Genomic DNA, 19,326 nt, shown 5'->3' on the forward strand with positions numbered 1-19,326 from the left:
GAATGCAGTCAGTTAACCTGTCCAATTTAATCAACAGTTTTACAGTCATGTGTTTTATGGTATGGCCCTATAGGTACGTACATAAGTATTTTCAATGGAATCAGCGGTGAAAATCCCACTCGGCGAAGTGATCTTAAGCTACCACCGCAGGGGTAAGAGAATATGTAGTGCAGCGGTCTGTCTGAGGGCTACGAAGGCTGAATACGTGGTCTGATCCACAAAACTGAAAGCGGCACTCACCGCTGCAAGGTTAAGCCATTCTGAAAATGGCTAAATCATGTCGGCTGTTTTCTTGAGAAGCTGAAATGTCGCTGCACGGCAATCCCATAACACACTGAGCTTTGTGAAAGCTCTTGCGTCTTTCAAGCTCTCGTCATGTATTTTATTTTAGTATGGAATGTGAAATTTAAAGTTCACTCACATTGATTGCTCAAACTAGCTCCACAGCAAAAGAACACGCGTGATACACAGTTGACAGTCGGGGAAACTGACTGAACGATTCGTCAGCTCCGCGAGGAAAACAACTCAATCGCAGGACTGCGAACGGTCGGGGCGGCGTCGGCCGGCAAACAACATCAGCATAAATGATTAACGGCGATGGGCGCAGCTCCACTTCGAGCCAGAGATTTGGGCGGTAGTTTGTTTGAGGAGCAGTGTTGCGCACGGCACTGTTTTGCTGAGGAAAGCCGCCTTCTCGATTGCCGTCAGTCTGGGTGAGGTGTTTGACGCACGGATATCTGAGTCAGTGTGCTCTAATTCATTTCGATACACCGCGTGATGACACTGGATACATTGTGTACCTACTGTAATCAACGAAACGGATATACAATATACATTCGCTCAAAACATTCGAATGCTGTTTGTGGAATTCACGAGACAGACAGCTGACGGTCCTGGCCACCTCGCGTCCGCTGCAGACTCATCTCGATATGGAGAGCTTCCCGAGCCAACTACTATCGATCCTACTGCCGTGCTGAATATTCACACAACCGTGTGCATTTACGTATGTGCTGACAAACCCCCACCGACTCACACCGACACCAACCTCGTGACACTGCGCCCTTTTCTTGTTGCGTGGCGTCGTTTGTAGTGTCCAGTGTCAGCAGTTCCCTCTCAGTGCCGGGTCACGGCGGCACCCTCCTCAGTGCCGGGTCACGGCGGCACCCTCCTCAGTGGCGGACAGCTGGAGACAGTCAGTGGCCACGCTGCTAAAGCCGCTGACCTCCCGGCCCGGCTGACCTCTGATCGGGGCAGACAGGTGACCTCTGACCCCGCCGGTGGTGCCGGGTGACCTCCGGAACGATCGGCGCACCAGACGACCCCGCGGTGACGCCTCGTGAACAAACTCGTACGTAAAGCCGCCGAGGAGGCCGCCGAACAGCGGCCCCACCCAGTACACCTGAAACGGGACGAGGACGGATGGAGGGTCAGAGGTCAAATATACCACTCAGTACACCTGAAACGGGAGGGATGCAGACGGAGAATCGGGGGTCAGAGATCCCACCCAGTACACCTGGAACGGGGTGGCTAAAGACGGTGGGCAACTCCTGAAGAAGGAGAGTGGTAGTTTTCTTTTGCGAATAGTTAGCCCATTAGGTAAGCATAGTGTTAAACTTAACATGTTTCGGAGTCTCACTGCACACAGCCGAGTGGCTGTAATCACAGAATTCAGCCGAGTGGCTGAGAAGGTTCTCCACCGGTGCAGAGGCACCACCGTCCGCCGGAGCTGTGATGTCGGCCGTGCAGTTTAACGCTGTCGTGATACACGGGAATTATTCACACCGGTCGCCTGTGTGAGGCCACCGAGCCGACTGTGCCGCGGGGCGCGGCGCGGCCTCAGCGGTGGTACTCAGCGGCCTCAGCGGTAAAAGGTCACAAAGCCAGACGGTAATTAGACTGGCTGACAAATACAGTTTTGACAGTCAAACTCAAAACATCACGGAATGTTCTGGTGGCGAGTAGGACTGCTGCTATGCTTTTGAAACGGATATTTTCGTACGCTACCTATCGGAACGCAGTCAGAGCCCAGAGGCAATATCAACTGGTGAATAACCACTTTGAAGTGATATTTTCCGAGACGCCTGAAAGACCCCAAAAGCCACGAAAGTAGCAGTTTAGGGATCAGAAACTTGAGCGAGCCGTAATGCGGGAAGCTTTCAGGCCAGGCGTCGGGCGAGGTGAGCCTCGCTTGCTGTGCGGCGCAGCATCGCTCAGGCGTCAAACTCATGCTGCCATCTACCGGCCGCGCATGGAAATAATTCGGTACTGCGGCGTAGTATCATTCAGGCGCCAAACCTATGCTTCCATCTAGCGGCAACGCATGGAAATAAGTTGGTACGGCGGCGCAGTATCATTTAGGCGGCAAACTCATACTGCCATCTACCGGCAGAAAATGGAAATAGCGCGGCATTGCGGCACAGTATAATTATCAGGCCCGTCATGAGCGTACTGCCACGTAGCGAGGAAAAGAATCCGAAAGATGTGGCTGAGCTCTAGTGATGGAATACCTTATTGATCCGGAAACCCGATACCATATGATATTTTGATAACGAACCCAATACCTCGCCAATATGTACTCCTTAAAACCTGCTGATGATCCCAATTCTGTATCTACGACTTACCCAATGGTTGGTCCACACGTTGTACACAACGGCTGGTCCCAGTGTTCTGGCCGGGTTGAGGCCTGCTCCGGTCAGCTGAAACTGTCGGTACTCAGTCAGGGACAATAGCAAGGGCACTAATGACCTTGCACATTTATCGCAAACCGACCCATATTGGATATCGAACAACTGTTGCCCATTTACTTTTAGGTCCACACCACAGATGGTTTTCTGTTCTGCATCTGAAAAACTAACTTATTCGTAGATAGATGTTGACGGGTCGATGAAACTTGACTTTTTGTGGTTATAGGGTGTTTCCTTGAACAGGCGAGTGGTGCGCTTTTTGTAAAAATGTGCGCTCCTAGCACACGAAGCGGACAATTCAATTCGCTAGACAATGGCGGTGATAAGATCTTCAAACAACGAGAGACGGCGGGCCACACCGTGCTTTTGTATTCATAGATTGGACTTGAAATCCTGCCTTATAAACTAACCATTCAGCCGGGCTGGAAGTGCTAAAAGAAAAGAATGAAGAAATGTTGAGGAAATCTTGCCGGACGTGGACAAAAACGTGGATCACGATTCCCTGAGACCATAAGCTAAATTGTTGGTTAAAGTTAAAGGTCGTGCTCATATTAGACGATAACAAATCATAAACCTATTTCAATCAACCATGATTTACATGATGAAAATCTGAAAGCAGACTGCATGTCATATTGCAATGTGACAAATTAGGAAGTCTTGCGAGTGTATTTTATTTGCCCTTACCTGACCCCAACCATCGGCACGCTACTAGTAGGCTCCGTTGGTAGGATTTCCTTACCGCGAACAGTGCGCCGACGCCGTAGGCCAGTCCGACGGAGAGCGCCTTACATCCGACGTCCTCCCTGACCGGCTCCAGGGCGGCCAGCGTGGTCAGCACGGGTATGAAGGTGGCCAGCAGCTCGGCGCCGAACGCCTGGGGCAGCGAGACGCCCGGACGCACCGCCGCTACCTGACGATTCAACGGCGAGCGGTCAGCACGGAGACACGCCTGATCGGTCACAGCTGGGACCGGTCTGGCGTGCCAGCATTCAGACAACTGACCTTCCTGCGCGGACAGACGATAGACCGAACAGTGCTAACAGATGACCGACCGATCAGCGCTAAGTTCTGACTGCCGTGACTCAACCCAGATTGTGTTGGGACTCGTTTTACCGTCAGCACTCACTCCCCATCCCGACCGGTCAGCCGAGACAAGCAGGTGCATTACGGTACTGGCCAAGACGATGTAACCTGTTTTGACCCGTCCGGCCCCTGCCGATGAGCATGACCTGTCCCTCTCCAGTCCCCCTACCTGCCCCGCTGACTATCCCCCATCCAGTCTTCCTACCCTCCCCTCCCGTCCCCCGTCCTGTCCCTCAAATAAAGGGTGTGCTAAGTGCACACCTGTCACTCCCCTACCTGTCTCTCCCCGTCCTGCCCCTCGCCATCTGCCCATCTCCATCCTATCCCTCACCTGATCTCCGTGACCGACCCCAGCAGGTGTCAGCCCGTACAGGATGAGCGCGCCGGCCAGACCGCCGGCTAGCTGTGCCGTCACATACGCGGCCGCCCTCAGGGGCGAGACCAGCCTCCTCACGAGCAGGCCGAGCGTCACGGCAGGGTTAGCGTGCGCGCCCGACACGCTGCCCAGGCACTGGATAAGTGTGGCGGTCGTCAGCGCATAGGCCAGCGCCATCCGGGCGCCGTCACTGCCGTCTGAGGACCCCGCAGTCGCCTGTGGTTGGCCCTGTGCTGGTGGAGAGCTCGTGGCGGCTGTGACCTCCCGCGCCGGGGACCGTGCTGTGGAGCCCGTAACGAATACAGCCACCAGGAGAGACGCCAGCAGCTCGGCACGCAACGCCTTCCAGAATTTTGGCGACCGCAGCTCCTCTCGCACGCTGAAGTCTTGCGGTAGGGAGTCGAGATAGCGGCGCATCAGCTCGACGGGGGTGAGTGCCGAGTCGTCCGACGATCCGCCTGCCATCTGTTGGCCGGGCAGCGAACTGCGGCTCCCTGCCGGCGGAGCGGTCACGTTTGGTCGGTGTTTGTTCGCTCGGCTGTGGTCGCTCTTTGAGGGTCGGTGGGAGGGGGAAGGAGGGATGGCAGGAAGTGTTCGCTAGCAATCATATCTTGGAATCAATGGCGTCTACCGTCTGAATACGAGAGTGCCACGCTTGTGTGAGGAGCGAGAGTCCATTGTTTTGATAACACTGAAGCCAATCTGGGCCGGCGAGCGGTATCCGCACTGATTGCAAGACGGCGTGATATTGAATTTATGATGAGCTGATCTGCATAAGTGGCACAATTTTACCTTATGCTTTCACCAATATTTTTCATTGTGGCGAGGGATTAGTTCGGATAAAACTTACCTCAATTTTCTTACTGTTTTTGATATTTAAGTATTGTAGAGTTTTAATAAGATGGCGAAGTACTAAAATGAGCAGCATTATTGAATATCGTAGAAGAATAACCTTATGCTCACTATCTTTAAACAATCCAAAAATTAGCCTAAAATGATTTCATTGATTTTAGGCTAATTTTTGGATTGTTTAAAGATAGTGAGCATAAGGTTATTCTTCTACGATATTGTAGAGTTTTGTTTAACACGCACCAATAATTTTCCGTTTTTTTTTTCTGTATTCGAAACTACATACCTACTTTAAGCAAAACCCGACACAGACCACTCCGACATTTAATGCTCATGTCCTGTGTGTGCAGTGTGCATGCACTCTGCACCGTGCATGTCGAGTGCCGTTCCTTTATCGATGTCCCCGCTCCCGGCCGGGCGGGCGAGGTGGCGGCGGCTCCAGCGCCCTGGGACCGAACATTAGTGCGTATTTGCGAGGGACCGTGCCGCCGCTGACGGCCGGGCGCGCCGGCTCAATTAGGTGGTCCCGCGCGGTCCGGTCACGGCGCCTGTCAGGTCGCGGCCACTAATTTACACGGCGCTGCCGCTTTATGGGCTCTGACAGACGCGCGCGCGCCGGCCGCGCGGCTCAGGGAGCCGGAGCGAGCGGTCAACAAACAGAAGTAAATGGAGCCCCCGGTCCGCTCAGAGGCACAGGGCGTCGTGGGCCGCCGGCAGGCATGGTGGTGTAAGGATGCGCGCTAGTCTTCACTGCGGCCGCGCTAGTCTTCACTGCGGCGTGGGCTGCCACTTTTTCTTTTTATGGGTTGTGATTGGTTGTGTATGCTGAATCAATGCCAGGCTGCATAATATGGATGAGAAAAAATGCAATAATGGTGGGCACTAGAGAAGTCAATCGGATACCAACTTTTTGGTATACCGATACCAAACGGTATTTGGTATTTCAATCCTAATGTGTTTGGTATTTTGTTGGTATCATGAGCCCTTGCTAATGTTTAAGAGGCTAAGAAATCGGTAAAAGGTTGGTATTTTCCTCTTGTTCCCAAGTTGATTTGGTTTCGGTATTTCTCCACGGTTTTGGTTGGTATTTGGTTTGGTATCGGTATTCCGATTTTCCGTAATTGACATCACTAGTGGGCACTACTGGTATACGGGGTCACCTGACTGGTATCTGGCATCCACCGTACTTCTTTATCGGTGTGGTCTAAAAAGGACAGCACGGCTCCAAGGAATGGTCACAGCCGCTGACCGTCACCGCTAGCTCGTGACCACCCATTTGTCCGGTGGTTGTTCCAGATGGCCAAACACTGGCCATCGTGAGTATCGTGAGGATAAAATGTGATTCGTGAGGTAAGATGACATATTTTAACACGCCTTTACAGCACACCAGCTGCAGCTACTGATACCGACCCGCTGTGGTTCTGGAACCGTAAAGAGCGAACGGCCACCTATTTACGGCACGTATTGCTAATGATTCTGAAGGATCCGGCCCCAAACATACATCCGTTCATTTAACCATTAGACCAAAACGGCTTTTGAAATCTGTATTCTGTTTGAGGAGGGTTCTATTTGTTTGGAGAAGCCGGCAAAGTTTTTAATTAATACATCTGCGTTAATGTATAACTTTTACCCGCACTTTCATTTTAAAGTCCATCGCTAACGTAAACGGAACGGGATGCTATCACAGGCTCTTCCGGAAGTAAGAAAGTCTTACCAGTTCCCACTGATGTTCACTGATGTGAATATCATACGTAAGCGACTCGTCATTGTTACGTCAGACTCAACGCAGATAACTTCACCAAGTTTCTCTCTCCGCCCGCGGCCTGAAGCTTTCGAGTCTCATTCTCGTCCTTCATAAGATAAACTTTGGTTATTAGAACTCCGGAGTCAACAACAGAAGTTGAGTCCTAGCCAAAACGCTCCCGAAATCCATCCTGTATTGTCGCATCCCAACTCCTTTCGTAGTCCACACCTCATAAATCATGTTTGATAAAAAGTTCACCTCCACCCAACCGATCCATTACCCGTTGCGGAGGCCATTAGACGGGCCCGTTCCCCCACAGGGAGGGGGAGGGAGGTCAGCGCGGGGCCAGACCGTGGGTTTAGCACGGCCCGCCGCCGCGGACGGCGCCGCAACTCACCACACACTGGGACTGCAGGTAAAAATCAATGTCCCCCGGGGTTCGAACACCTAATTGCGGCGGCGGTGTATCGGCCGCCACTCGGCCGCGGTCGATGCTGCAAAATTGGAGGCCGACACACCGTGTTGTGGCGGACTATGCCGCCCCACCGGGTACCCCTGGGGCTCCATGGTGCTGTATAATGGACCCTGTCATGGAGCCCCGCAGGGCCAGTTGACTGGGATCGCCAACTGGCGGGGCGGGTCTCGTTCGACTTCTGTTTTAGCACGGGACTCCATTCTGGACGTTATCAAACATTACGGTTGTTAGTTGAGCCACTGCCTCTGTTTATCTTTGAAGTGATTCCACTTCCAACGTCTACGGAACCGGACAGTCGCAGGGCAAAGTCAGGGTGTACGGCGCCAGTAAACTTATTAGATTCCCGTCATTGTAAACCCGGTTCTTGGGTCTTTTGAGTTAGAGTTGCCCAACATTCAGCCTCTTTGGCTGGTTCCTGTCATGGTCTCTGCCATGGGGGAGGGGGGGAAGGGAGGTGCGGGCAAGTCTAAATAAAATCATAGCAAAAAGCTACTCTGCCTCGGGACACCACATTATGGGAAGATCGCTTCATCATCATGCCAAAAGCAGGGCGAAGAGGAAAACCGGATGAATTGCAAAAGCTCATTTATTCCGTCGATCAGTCATCATCGGTTGCGCCCTTGGCTAAGAACGGCAATAATGCATAATTATGAGGCACATTCACGATACGTACTAACATACCTTTCGAACGCTGGGAACCCATTGTGTGCTATATCAGCTGTAAGCAAGTATATGCTTTCTGTCTAATTGTGATTTCTATTTTTGATTTTATGTCATATATTTAAGCTTATTTTTAAATCTAGCCAGCGAGCGATCTGTTGTAACTGTTGAATAGCACCTACTTGCTGATCATTCCTTGTCAACAGTTCTTTAACAAAGCAGGTAACCTGAACTGGGCTCGGTGACCCGGGTGTGGTTCGCCCCCTGTCCGGTGCCGTGGTAGTCCTTGGACCGGAGCCAACTCCACTGTGATGGGCGGGGGTGGGTCTGACCGGTACCGTGGAGAGGGGGGGGGGGTCGGAGGGGGCCGGTGTTTCCGGCGCGCCATCAGTCATGTGACCCACGGTCCTACCGCCGCGGCCACGGCCACCGGGGAGCGCGGTACATACATACCGGGGAACCGTGGCAGAACTACGAGACGACGGCGAACGCCGCAAGTAGACTCCATGCTATCTAAAATATCAATAACAGAAAAGCCGCAAGACGATATCAACGTCACTAATGAGAACTGGACGAAGCAGACGTTCATCTGCTGCAGTAAAGGGTGGCGCTGCTCCTTCTAATCTCGCTGTTTGTTCGAGTCGCACCGTGTCGAACTGTCTCTCTGCCCTAATTCGGTGTTCTGTCTCAGCTGTGCCCCGCAATTCCAGTCCACTGCTGTATTAAAACTGTACCCCGTGCCATTCCAGTTCGCTGCTGTGTCCGAACTGTTGCCAGTTCACTGCCTTGTTTGAGGATCGAACTGGCGACAATCCACTCGCTGTTCAAAACGTCTGCGCCAATATCGGCTGAACCATTTTACTAAAATATGTCGTGGATCGGGCGTGCTGCCAGAGAAGCAGAGCTACAACACACAACCAAGTCTTAAATTTACATGATATTTCGTATTTTATGACAGACTTGTCCGTACCGTAAGACTTGGCCATGCTGTTCGCGTCTCAAGCATGCATGCTGGGAAATATGAGATTTTCGTTTTTATACTGAGAACACAATAAAAGCCAGAACCCTGGCTCAAACGATGCTATGCCTGACTGGAATACCTACTGTCATCGAAAATACAGTGTGAAAAAACGACTCATGAATACCATAGGAGTTATGTTCACCAGACCTCTTCTTGCTACTGTATTTTTTTTTTTTTTTTACATATAAGCTGATCAGATTTTAACGTCATCTTTCAGAACGTAAAGATCATATGATTTGGTGATGGCGTTAACCCGACGGTCGCGATATCCGTCACAACCATTTACTGATGAGGTCGACCCGCGGACTCTGACACGGTCTCTCCCCCCCCCGACAGCTCTGTTTCTGACAGCTTGGACTGGCTGGGATAAACAGTGCATTACGGACTGTCACAAAGTGCCAGTACAGATTATCTCCCAACGCGAATGTGTTCAGGGATTAATATCGAACAGCCGGGTCAACCGACTCGCACGGTAAACATCGACTTAGCGAGGGGTTTGATTTGACGTTTGGTAATTGAATTCTGACAAGTTTCATTTCTAAAATGACCCTTTGATTATATTCAAGCTTACTCTCAGTGATTATTTTTAGAAGTTTCAGCAGACGGTAGATGTGCGTGCTGTAATTAAAAGTTAGCCTAGAGCTATATTGCCTTTGGATCCCTTCAAATGAGTAACGGATTAGGAGCTGAGATGCGTCCTTGTTCACAGTTTGACGCTCAATGAATTATTTATATGGGGCGAGATAAGAGAAGACAGCCTTTGCTCGAGTATGATTCAAATATCCTTCATTATTGGTGAGACACTTACGTAATGTATTCATGCAGAACTATCCTAAAACCAATATAACGCGCTGCTCTTTTCACAATATCTGTGATTCGTGACGGTCACGCAGCGAGTGTTGACAAGTCGCCAGTGTCTCACTGCCGGAGCGCTCCCCGATTTCCGGTGGAGCTCTCGGCCAGAGGAGCGTTACGCAGCTCCAACCACGTCAGTGCACCGGCCGGCGGCAATTATTACCTTTGTTGAGAGCACTTTGTTGGCGCCGCCCAGCAAGAGGGTTCGCCGCAGTGTGTATACGCGAGAAAATTGTCACGCGATTTTATAATTTCGAATTCAGTATTTTGTTTCCGTCTCAGCTGGAGTTTATTGCAAGTTTATTGCGCTAAATTGAATATGGAGTATAGTTAGGTGATATTTTGTGTTAAGTGTTAACATATTTTGAACCCCGCAGACTCATGTAAGTACGCATTTTGTTGTGGTAATAGACACGACTTTCGTTAGTAGTGAGAGTGACGATCTTGGTTATATCTGTAACGTTAGATCTTGTATGAGATGATTTAGGTAAATGCATAGTGTTGTTGTCCTTAAACCTATGTCTCCAAGTTGTATGACGTGATGTCATGTATTCCAGAAACGGCAACATGGAACTCAAGAGAGATATGTTTGTTTCTATTATTTGAGTAAGAAGATGCTCGAATAGTGCAATTAGACCGTATTGAGTGCGGTGGTAAAGGCCATAATTGATTTGCTGATTTAGCGTAATCAAAAGTTTATGAGTCTTCGATTAACTTTTATGAAAAGACATTTTAAACTGAGTTATTTTAAAACACGTTACCGTGAAGATTTATTCTGCGTTTTGAAGCCAGAATCTTCAGCCAGCCACTGTAAGTCTATCGCAGCTTTACTATTCTCAAACCTTAAGTATTGAATATGGACAAACTCACCGTGTATCAACTGAAATGTGAGCTTAAGGCCCGCGGGAGAGGGACCACAGGGAATAAGGCTGATCTGGTTGCTTCGCTGCGTGATGCATTAGACGAAGAAGGAATTGATTTTGAGAGTTGGGCTGAATTTGTCCCAAGTAAGGCCGCTGGGATATTTAACGCAAATGAAAACATGCCCCAAGCTAGTGCCGCCTTACCGAGTGGGCAACGAAGGAATACCGTCGAAATTACTGGAAGTGGCGAAGCTCCTCAAATAAGCGATACTATTTCTATCCAAACATCTGCATCGGCCGCTGAAATGACAAGGTTAAAATTGATAGAAGAAGACGCGCTTCGTGCGGGCTTAGAAGCACAGCTGAAAATTGTGCTAGAAAAACAGGAGTTAGATAGAAAGATGTCTGAATTGGCAAGACAGAAGGAAATTCTTGAATATACAGAGGCTATAGAAATTTCTAGAGCCAAGGTGAGGGCGCTAGGTAGACATGAAGACCATGAAATAGTTGAATCGAATCGCGACAAAGAGACCCCGAGATCGATATCGAATGCTACGAACGACACGAACACGACAAACCGAAGGAGCCACGACGGCCATCTAAATACTGAGAGCAGCAATATTGCAGGACTGTTGAGACGAGAAAGGGAAATAACTGCTGGGTTGATGCGCTTGCCGCCTGTTGAATTGCCCAAATTTGGAGGTGATGTTACTGAATTTCCTCATTTCATGAAGGCATTTAACCTAAAAATTGCCTCAAAGCTGTCCACCGACGAAGAAAGATTATTTTATTTAGAGCAGAATATGATTCCAGAAAGCAAGCCACATAGTATCGTTACAGCTTGCTTATACCTGGATAACGGCTACGAAGAAGCTAAGAACCTTCTCACACGACGGTACGGTTCAGAGAGCGTTTTGGCAGCGGCATTTGTTGATCAATTTGAAAATTTATTGCAGTTGAAACCAGACGATATTGAAGGGTTAGACCATTTTGCACTGGAGCTTATGAAGTGCAAGAATGCCTTTGGTGTAAATAGCGCAGCCATGAGTGACCCCAGAACCCTGAGGAGTATAAGCGCCAAGTTACCCGTTCACTCGCAACACAGATGGCGACATCGAGCCGACTCCATTAATGAAAATGAGGGTAGAGCAGTGGTGTTTGATGATCTAGTGAACTTCGTTGTACAGGAGGCAAGAGTTGCAACCAATCCTGTGTTTGGAAATCGTGGGTCAAATGCAACTGTAAGGCAAAATAACTCTGTCACTGTGGGCAGATTTCGTTCAAAACCGCTGGTGGCCGCGACACGGATGGTTAGTGCCGGAGCAAGCCCATGTATTCACTGTCAAGATAAGGGGCATGAACTCACCGATTGTAGTTGCTTTGCGAAGTTGCCACACCAGGACAAAATTGCCATTATTAGGGATTCAGCGCTGTGTTACGGCTGCTTGAAGCAAGGCCATCGCAGTACTGACTGTAGACGACGAGCTAGCTGTTCCATTTGTGCTTCCCGACATCCTACATCTCTCCATATCAATAGATCAGGAGGCAACAGTGAAAGATCAGAAAATGGTGTCCCAAATGTAACATCTTGCACCACGAAAGGTGGTGCATCCGTCTCATTTAGACCGGCTCTCCCGATCGTCCCTGTTGTCCTACATCACGGTCTTGAAAGGAAATGTACACTTGCTTTTCTGGACAGCGGATCAACTCATTCATTTATTTCAGAAGGATTGCTTAAAACTTTGAAACTACAGAGCCTGCCACAGACCAGACTATCGCTGACAACAGTTGACAGAGAAGTTAGCATCACGACACGAATAGTCAACGGAGCTTGGTTGTCGGACGAGAATGGTGGGAACATTTTAGAGCTGCCTCAGTTGTTTTCTCTCGAAAAAATTCCAGTGGACTTTGCTGATTTTCCTACTCAAACTGAAATAAGTAAATGGAAACATCTGGAAGGGGTCAAACTAGATCTGTGCCAAAATGAAGAAGTTGAACTTTTATTGGGCTCCAACGCCTTTTTAGCCATGGAACCATTAGAAGTGGTGACAAGCAACGGAGAGGGTGGTCCTTTTGCCGTGCGAACAAGATACGGATGGGTTGTGAGCGGTCTCCGTGGGGTATCATCACCATTTCCAGCGAAATGTTACAAAACACTGGTACATCCTGAGTTGCAACACCTTGAAGGGCTTGTACAACAGCTATACAACAAGGAACATGAAGAAAATCTACATTCAAATAAAATGGGACCATCTGTTGAGGACAAGAAATGGGAGAAATTCGTTTACGCGTCAACTAGACTGATTAAAGATCATTATGAGGTGGGACTACCGGTTGTAGATGAAGGGCTGATTCTGCCAAATAACAGGAATATGGCGGCAAGCAGGCTACTGAGCTTGAGAAATAAGCTTAGGCGGAGTGATAAATTGGCGTCCGATTACAAGCTATATATGAAAAACATGTTGCAAAATGGTTTCGCAGAGCCCGTACCAAATGCCGATTTATCCAGAAATGATGGTAAGGTATGGTATCTTCCACATCACGCCGTTCAGCATCCCCAAAAACCGGACAAGGTTCGCATTGTATTTGATGGCGCCGCAACCTTTAAAGGAATCTCTTTAAATGACAATCTTTTGCAGGGACCAGACCAAACGAATGCACTTTTAGACGTGTTGACCAGATTCCGTATGGAGAACATAGCTTTCACAGCCGATATTGAAAATATGTTCCATCAAGTTTATGTTCCAGAGTCTGACCGCGATTTATTCAGATTCCTGTGGTGGAAAGATGGCGATCCTCAAAATGATATATTGGAATACCGCATGAAGGTTCATGTTTTTGGAGCCACTTCTTCACCCAGTATAGCATGCTTTGCATTACGCAAGACAGCTTTAGACAACCGAGGGTGTTTCTCGAATGAAAGCTGTGCTACTATTGAGAAGAATTTTTACGTCGACGACTTGCTGAAGGCAATGCCTGACGAAGGAAGCGCTATACTGCTGCTTCGAGACCTGATGGTTTTGTGCAAACGAGGGGGATTTACTTTAAAGAAGATTTCGAGCAATAGTTCCGCTCTGATTGCATCCATTCCTAGCGAATCGCGGTCTAAGCAATTGGCGTACTGGACCAGCGATAGTAGTCACCTTCCCACTGAGCGAGTATTGGGTGTAATCTGGGACACTGAACAAGATGTGTTAAAGATGGCATTGGATCACGACAAGCTAGTTGCCCGGCCGATGACAAGACGAGGATTACTGTCAGCTGTAAGCTCCTTGTATGATCCAATTGGCATGTCATGCCCATCCATGCTGAAGGGACGCCTCATCTTGCAAGAATTGAGCAGGCTACATAATGGATGGGATGATAGTATTCCGCTTGTCAAGCAGCAAGAGTGGACGGCTTGGCTATCAGCTCTAAATGAAGTGAATGAATTGTCAGTGAATCGTTGTGTAAAACCTGATAACTTTGGAGACGTAGTATCTTGTCAACTTCATCATTTTGCTGACGCCAGTGAAGTAGCATACGGAACGGTTTCTTACATCCGGCTTACGAATGTCAAAGGACAAATCTGTTGTTCTTTTCTCAAGGGCAAGATGCATTTAGCGCCTCTCAAAGGAGCTACAATACCTCGTCTGGAGCTCATGGCGGCAACGACGGCGGTAAAAATATGCTCCCTGATAGGTGATACCATTGAATTCGATGATGTCGAGCATATATTTTGGACTGACAGCACCACCGTTTTAAGGTACATTCAGAACAAAGCGAAGCGTTTTCACACCTTTGTAGCAAATAGATTGGCAATAATCCACGATGGGTCAAGGCCAGAACAATGGAGGTATGTCAATAGTTCAGACAATCCAGCTGACGACGTGTCTAGGGGTGTCCAAAGTAAGAGATGGCTGAATGGACCTGAATTCCTTTGGAAGGACAAAGGCTTTTGGCCCTCAGCACCGATCGCCTTCAGGGAGGTGACGGAGGACGACCCCGAAGTGCGAAAAACGGCGATATGCGCTAAAACTGCGATTGTACCAGATTCTGAAACTCCGATGGAGCGGCTCATTTTACATTATAGTCAGAAAGAATCCCTGCTCAGAGGATTGTCGTGGCTGTCACGATTTACAAGATCACTTAAGGAAGGACAGAAGGGGTTTATAAAAATGTCTCCCCCTTTGTGCTATGAGGAGCAACGTGAAGCAGAAAAGAAAATAATTCGACATATACAAGAACATGAATTTCCAAGGGAGTATGAAAACCTGTCAGTTGGCGCTGAGGTACCAAGAACCAGTCGATTAGTGAAGCTTCACCCTTTCATGCAAGACGGTATCATTAGGGTAGGTGGAAGATTAGCAGAGGCTTCGATTTTAGAAGAAACAAAACATCCTATCGTTATTCCGAGTCGTGGTCATTTTACAGAACTACTCATTACGGACGCCCATGAAGCCGTAGGGCACAGTGGGAGACAGTTCACGCTAGCGAAACTTCGAAAACGTTTTTGGATTCTGAAGGGAATTTCAAGTGTAAGACGTGTTCTAAACAGTTGTTTGAGTTGCACTAAACTCTACCGACCACCTGAATCACAACAAATGGCCAATCTTCCGTCTGACAGAGTGCAAGCTCAAGAGCCACCGTTTACGCGAACAGGTGTGGATTACTTTGGACCATTTTATGTCACTCAAGGTCGTTCACAGGTCAAGAGATATGGGGTCATATTCACCTGTCTTGCTATCAGGGCCGTACATCTGGAGGTTGCTGAAAATCTGACGTCAGACTCATTCATTTGCGCCCTGCGCAGATTCGTTGCACGTAGAGGTAATGTTCAAATACTAAGGTCTGACAACGGAACAAATTTTACTGGAGCCAACAGGGAACTGCGCTTAGAGATGACAAGGTTATCAGAAAATGAGCATGTGTTACAAAGAGCAATGCTCAAGCGAGGAATTACATGGAAATTCAACGTGGCAGGCGCCTCCCATCATGGTGGGGTGTGGGAACGTCAGATACGATCCATACGAAGAATACTCGAATCCCTTTTAACATCGCAATCGCTCAAGGAAGAGACACTCCGAACCATATTTTGTGAAGTTGAAAACATACTGAACAGTAGACCGCTTACGCCAGTATCTAGCGACGTCAGGGACGATCCACCTCTCTCGCCAAATGACATTCTTCTTCTGGGAGGACATGGTGTAACGTTACCATTCGGAGTCTTCTCCCAGGCGGACCATGGAAATAGAAAAAAATGGAAGCAAGCTCGTCATTTCGCAAATGTTTTTTGGACACGGTGGAGATCCGAATACTTACCGACTCTACAAGAAAGGCACGTTATGACAGAAACAAGAAAGAACTTTCAACCAGGAGACACAGTTCTGCTTGTTGATGATAGTGTTCCCAGAGGCCAGTGGCCACTCGGTTTGATTGAAGCTGTTCGAACTAGTTCCGATGGATTGGTTCGATCTGCGACTGTCCGAACAAGAGGGACAGTAATGCAGCGCCCAGTGACAAAACTGGTGAAGTTAAATTGAAACCTCTCGTTTTCGACCCCTCGTGGTTTCAAGGGGGTGGGTGTTGGCGCCGCCCAGCAAGAGGGTTCGCCGCAGTGTGTATACGCGAGAAAATTGTCACGCGATTTTATAATTTCGAATTCAGTATTTTGTTTCCGTCTCAGCTGGAGTTTATTGCAAGTTTATTGCGCTAAATTGAATATGGAGTATAGTTAGGTGATATTTTGTGTTAAGTGTTAACATATTTTGAACCCCGCAGACTCATGTAAGTACGCATTTTGTTGTGGTAATAGACACGACTTTCGTTAGTAGTGAGAGTGACGATCTTGGTTATATCTGTAACGTTAGATCTTGTATGAGATGATTTAGGTAAATGCATAGTGTTGTTGTCCTTAAACCTATGTCTCCAAGTTGTATGACGTGATGTCATGTATTCCAGAAACGGCAACATGGAACTCAAGAGAGATATGTTTGTTTCTATTATTTGAGTAAGAAGATGCTCGAATAGTGCAATTAGACCGTATTGAGTGCGGTGGTAAAGGCCATAATTGATTTGCTGATTTAGCGTAATCAAAACACTTCTTGCGAGCTATTGCCACTCATCGCTCGCACTCCAGATGCACTGAATGTCGACCGGTGGCAATATCGCGGGAGCTTATTTCTATTGATGTTGTATTAGAAATAAGCTGATTTATAGGCTGGTGTCGCTTTGTTTTTTATGAGCATAACACAGTGCCGGCAGGCCTCATATTATTGACCGTTTTGTTTAAGTCACGCTCGATAGTTTGGCATTACAGGAGATGGCATTGTGACGGGTGCGCCGTGCTCAAATCATTGCTCTTGCTAATCATCATTCTTTGATTTTACACCGTTTCCGACAGTGTCAGCCATGCTAAACTGATGTGTACAGGTAGCTCAGAGTGGACTGTAACAAGGCAAAAACCTGAGCCCAATCATTTCCCAAGCTAGCTGTTTTTCCATGAAGCTAGCTGGGCTTTCTCTGTGTTCCGGGGAGAAATCCGATCTGCCCGTGATTGCACGCTGACCCGGGGCGGGACAGATTACCTCGGCAAATAGGATCGCCGGGCGACCATCTCCTAATGATAGAATATCTCTGCCCGCGCAGAACGGAGACCGATGCGTATTGATTGCCGTTGTCCTGTCTGTTTGTCCCGACTATTACAGAAAACAGGCGGCGATTGGCAATTGCCAGTCACATTCATTGGTATTGTTGGGGAATAACTGACTATCGAAAAAGACAATTGTGATAGACCTCGAAGCTAATTGCAAGTGATTTGGCATTCGTTGTCTTTACTTACTTCTGTCTTTTGTAGCCTCAGAGTATCAGATTCAGAACTGCTTCACACATTTTGATCTTGTCTTATCTTCAAACTTATCGGAAAAGTCTTTTATTACTTCGCAGAAAATTGTTCCCAATTGAAATCAAGGCCAATGATACTGGCCAAACATTGTGAGTAGCTAAGGTGAAGAGCAGTAGCTAACGGAGGTTTGTCGATGCATAAATTATGCTAGAATCGTTGGAAGTGAGAACGCTTGGTCGCTTTGTTTTTGTTTGGTCAGGCATGATAGGGCCCGTTTGTCGGTTTGATCAATCTATTGAGACCATTTCAGGAACATTTGATGAAAGGATAAGTAATAAACATTAGACTGAGTCGACTGCCTATCAGTGCTCCGCAGCGCGGTTCAGTCTATGCTGTGTTAGGAAAGGAGTTTCATGCTGGGTCAGGTGTGAGATTATCCATCCTCTCAAACGGCCACCAAGGAGGTGTGCACTGCACTGGAGCTGACCCTCCACCGGTTGTCAGACTGGAAAGGAAAATAATATAAATATCAGGAGGCATGGTCTTCAGGATTGAGAGAACACATGGTTCGTTTACAAGCCTGGCTGCATGACAAGTTAACTGGCACGTTTTTAATGAAAATGTAGCAAGTAGGTACCTACATTGCTTCTAATACGAAGTAGATCTCCCAAAAATTAGATGCCACCCCCATAACTATTATTGCTGTAAACCCTTGCATGCTTTGTCCAACGATTTGTCTTTTTTCCGAACCTCTTCCTATGCACTAACTACCTAGCGTCACTGACCTGTCTCACCCCACGTGTCGATGCCGCCGCCGCTCTGCACAGGAGCTCCGCTCGTCAACCGCCGCCCTCCGCCGGCCGCCGCAGACTGACTGACGCGAGCCGGCGTCGGCGGCCCGCCCTCACCCGCCCGGATCATCGTGATCGCACGCCGGTCCGCAAACCTGAGCGGGTCTCTCTCGGTGCTGCAGAACATCACCACGAAAGATTTATTAGAGCTGACGTACCGACACTACACATACACTGCACTTTCGGATGAGTAGTTCGCGCTGAGAGGCGCCCCTCATGATTTTACGCGACGAGTCCAGGGAAGTTGCGTGCTCCTGCCGCTAGATGGCACGGGTATCGAGCGCCTGCAGTTATGCTGTACCGCAATGCCTGTGTATGTGCCGGGAAACGTCGTCGTTCTGCGCCAGTCTGCGTATCGATATTTTTCTGACTATTGAAATGAAGAAGCAATGGTTCTCGAAACGCATTTATTGATTAGTCACTAGCCACATTTCTCGACAATTCCGACCTACCTCCCTGGTATGTTCTCTTCGAAACATTTAGATCTTTCCCCAAGGCCCAACCTGTATACCTTACGGCAGCTTATTACGGAGCGAGCGAAGCGAGCGGAGTCTTTCCTTAGATTAACGGAAATTTCTGAGTATGAGCGGCCGGCCGGCCGGCCGGCCGTGCGGACGCTTTTGCGAGGCTTATATCACAGCAACCACTCGACCGATTTACACGCGGTAATTTTTGTAGGGTAGCTTCATTCCTTCTACCAAGTATTGGACTATTCCCGATGCATGTGGGTGACCCCTTATGCACGTGCCACGTGCAAAACAAAGAGGTGTCACTTTTGTAATTGTTACAATATCTCGGTAACTACTTGGCCGATTGCGCTGAAAGTTGGCATTTAGGTAGGCACCCACTAGGCAATGCGTATACATGTGCCAGAGTTGGGGTGCTGCTGCACGTGCGCACGTGCAGGGGTCGTTTCCAGATCTCGAGAACGGCTCGACCGATTGCGCTCAAATTTGGTACACAGTTAGGGACCGGTTAGTAGGGTGCCGTGCAAAATTCAGTCGGGACCCATTTTGCACGTGCGCACGTGCAGGGTGCCGCT

The 19,326-nt window shown here is 48.5% G+C and overlaps 2 protein-coding genes across 3 annotated transcripts; one reads left to right on the top strand and one right to left on the bottom strand.

Moving 5' to 3' along the window:
* Positions 1 to 360: 360 nt before the first annotated feature.
* LOC122381512 (aquaporin-like) lies at positions 361 to 18,303 on the bottom strand. Its single transcript, XM_043365771.1, has 5 exons — positions 18,219 to 18,303; positions 4,099 to 4,637; positions 3,424 to 3,594; positions 2,622 to 2,702; positions 361 to 1,399 (listed from the first exon to the last, which is right to left on the bottom strand). The coding sequence occupies exons 2-5, from the start codon at positions 4,606 to 4,608 to the stop codon at positions 1,142 to 1,144; spliced, it is 1,020 nt and encodes a 339-aa protein (XP_043221706.1). The 5' UTR covers positions 4,609 to 4,637; positions 18,219 to 18,303; the 3' UTR covers positions 361 to 1,141.
* On the top strand, positions 9,935 to 16,577 carry LOC122381506. Of its 2 annotated transcripts, none has more exons than XM_043365751.1 (2): positions 9,935 to 10,130; positions 10,305 to 16,577. In XM_043365751.1, exon 2 carries the CDS (start codon positions 10,604 to 10,606, stop codon positions 16,130 to 16,132), a length of 5,529 nt encoding a protein of 1,842 aa, XP_043221686.1. In that variant the 5' UTR covers positions 9,935 to 10,130; positions 10,305 to 10,603; the 3' UTR covers positions 16,133 to 16,577. The 2 variants fall into 2 exon arrangements, with proteins under 2 accessions (XP_043221686.1, XP_043221687.1); XM_043365752.1 differs by lacking the exon at positions 9,935 to 10,130 and having other exon boundaries at positions 10,644 to 16,376; positions 16,551 to 16,577.
* Positions 18,304 to 19,326: the final 1,023 nt, after the last annotated feature.

This window comes from Amphibalanus amphitrite, unplaced genomic scaffold (genome assembly GCF_019059575.1).
Source record: "Amphibalanus amphitrite isolate SeventyFive unplaced genomic scaffold, NRLGWU_Aamphi_draft 000121F_arrow, whole genome shotgun sequence".
NCBI lineage: Eukaryota > Metazoa > Arthropoda > Thecostraca > Balanomorpha > Balanidae > Amphibalanus > Amphibalanus amphitrite.

Excerpts from the sequence above, each read along its gene's own strand:
- LOC122381512 (XM_043365771.1), bottom strand. The coding sequence starts at position 4,608 with ATGGCAGGCGGATCGTCGGACGACTCGGCACTCACCCCCGTCGAGCTG. Across the intron at positions 3,595-4,098 it reads GGGTCGGTCACGGAGATCAG|GTAGCGGCGGTGCGTCCGGG; the intron begins GTGAGGGATAGG and ends TTGAATCGTCAG. Across the intron at positions 2,703-3,423 it reads GCGTCGGCGCACTGTTCGCG|TTTCAGCTGACCGGAGCAGG; the intron begins GTAAGGAAATCC and ends GAGTACCGACAG.
- LOC122381506 (XM_043365751.1), top strand. The coding sequence starts at position 10,604 with ATGGACAAACTCACCGTGTATCAACTGAAATGTGAGCTTAAGGCCCGC.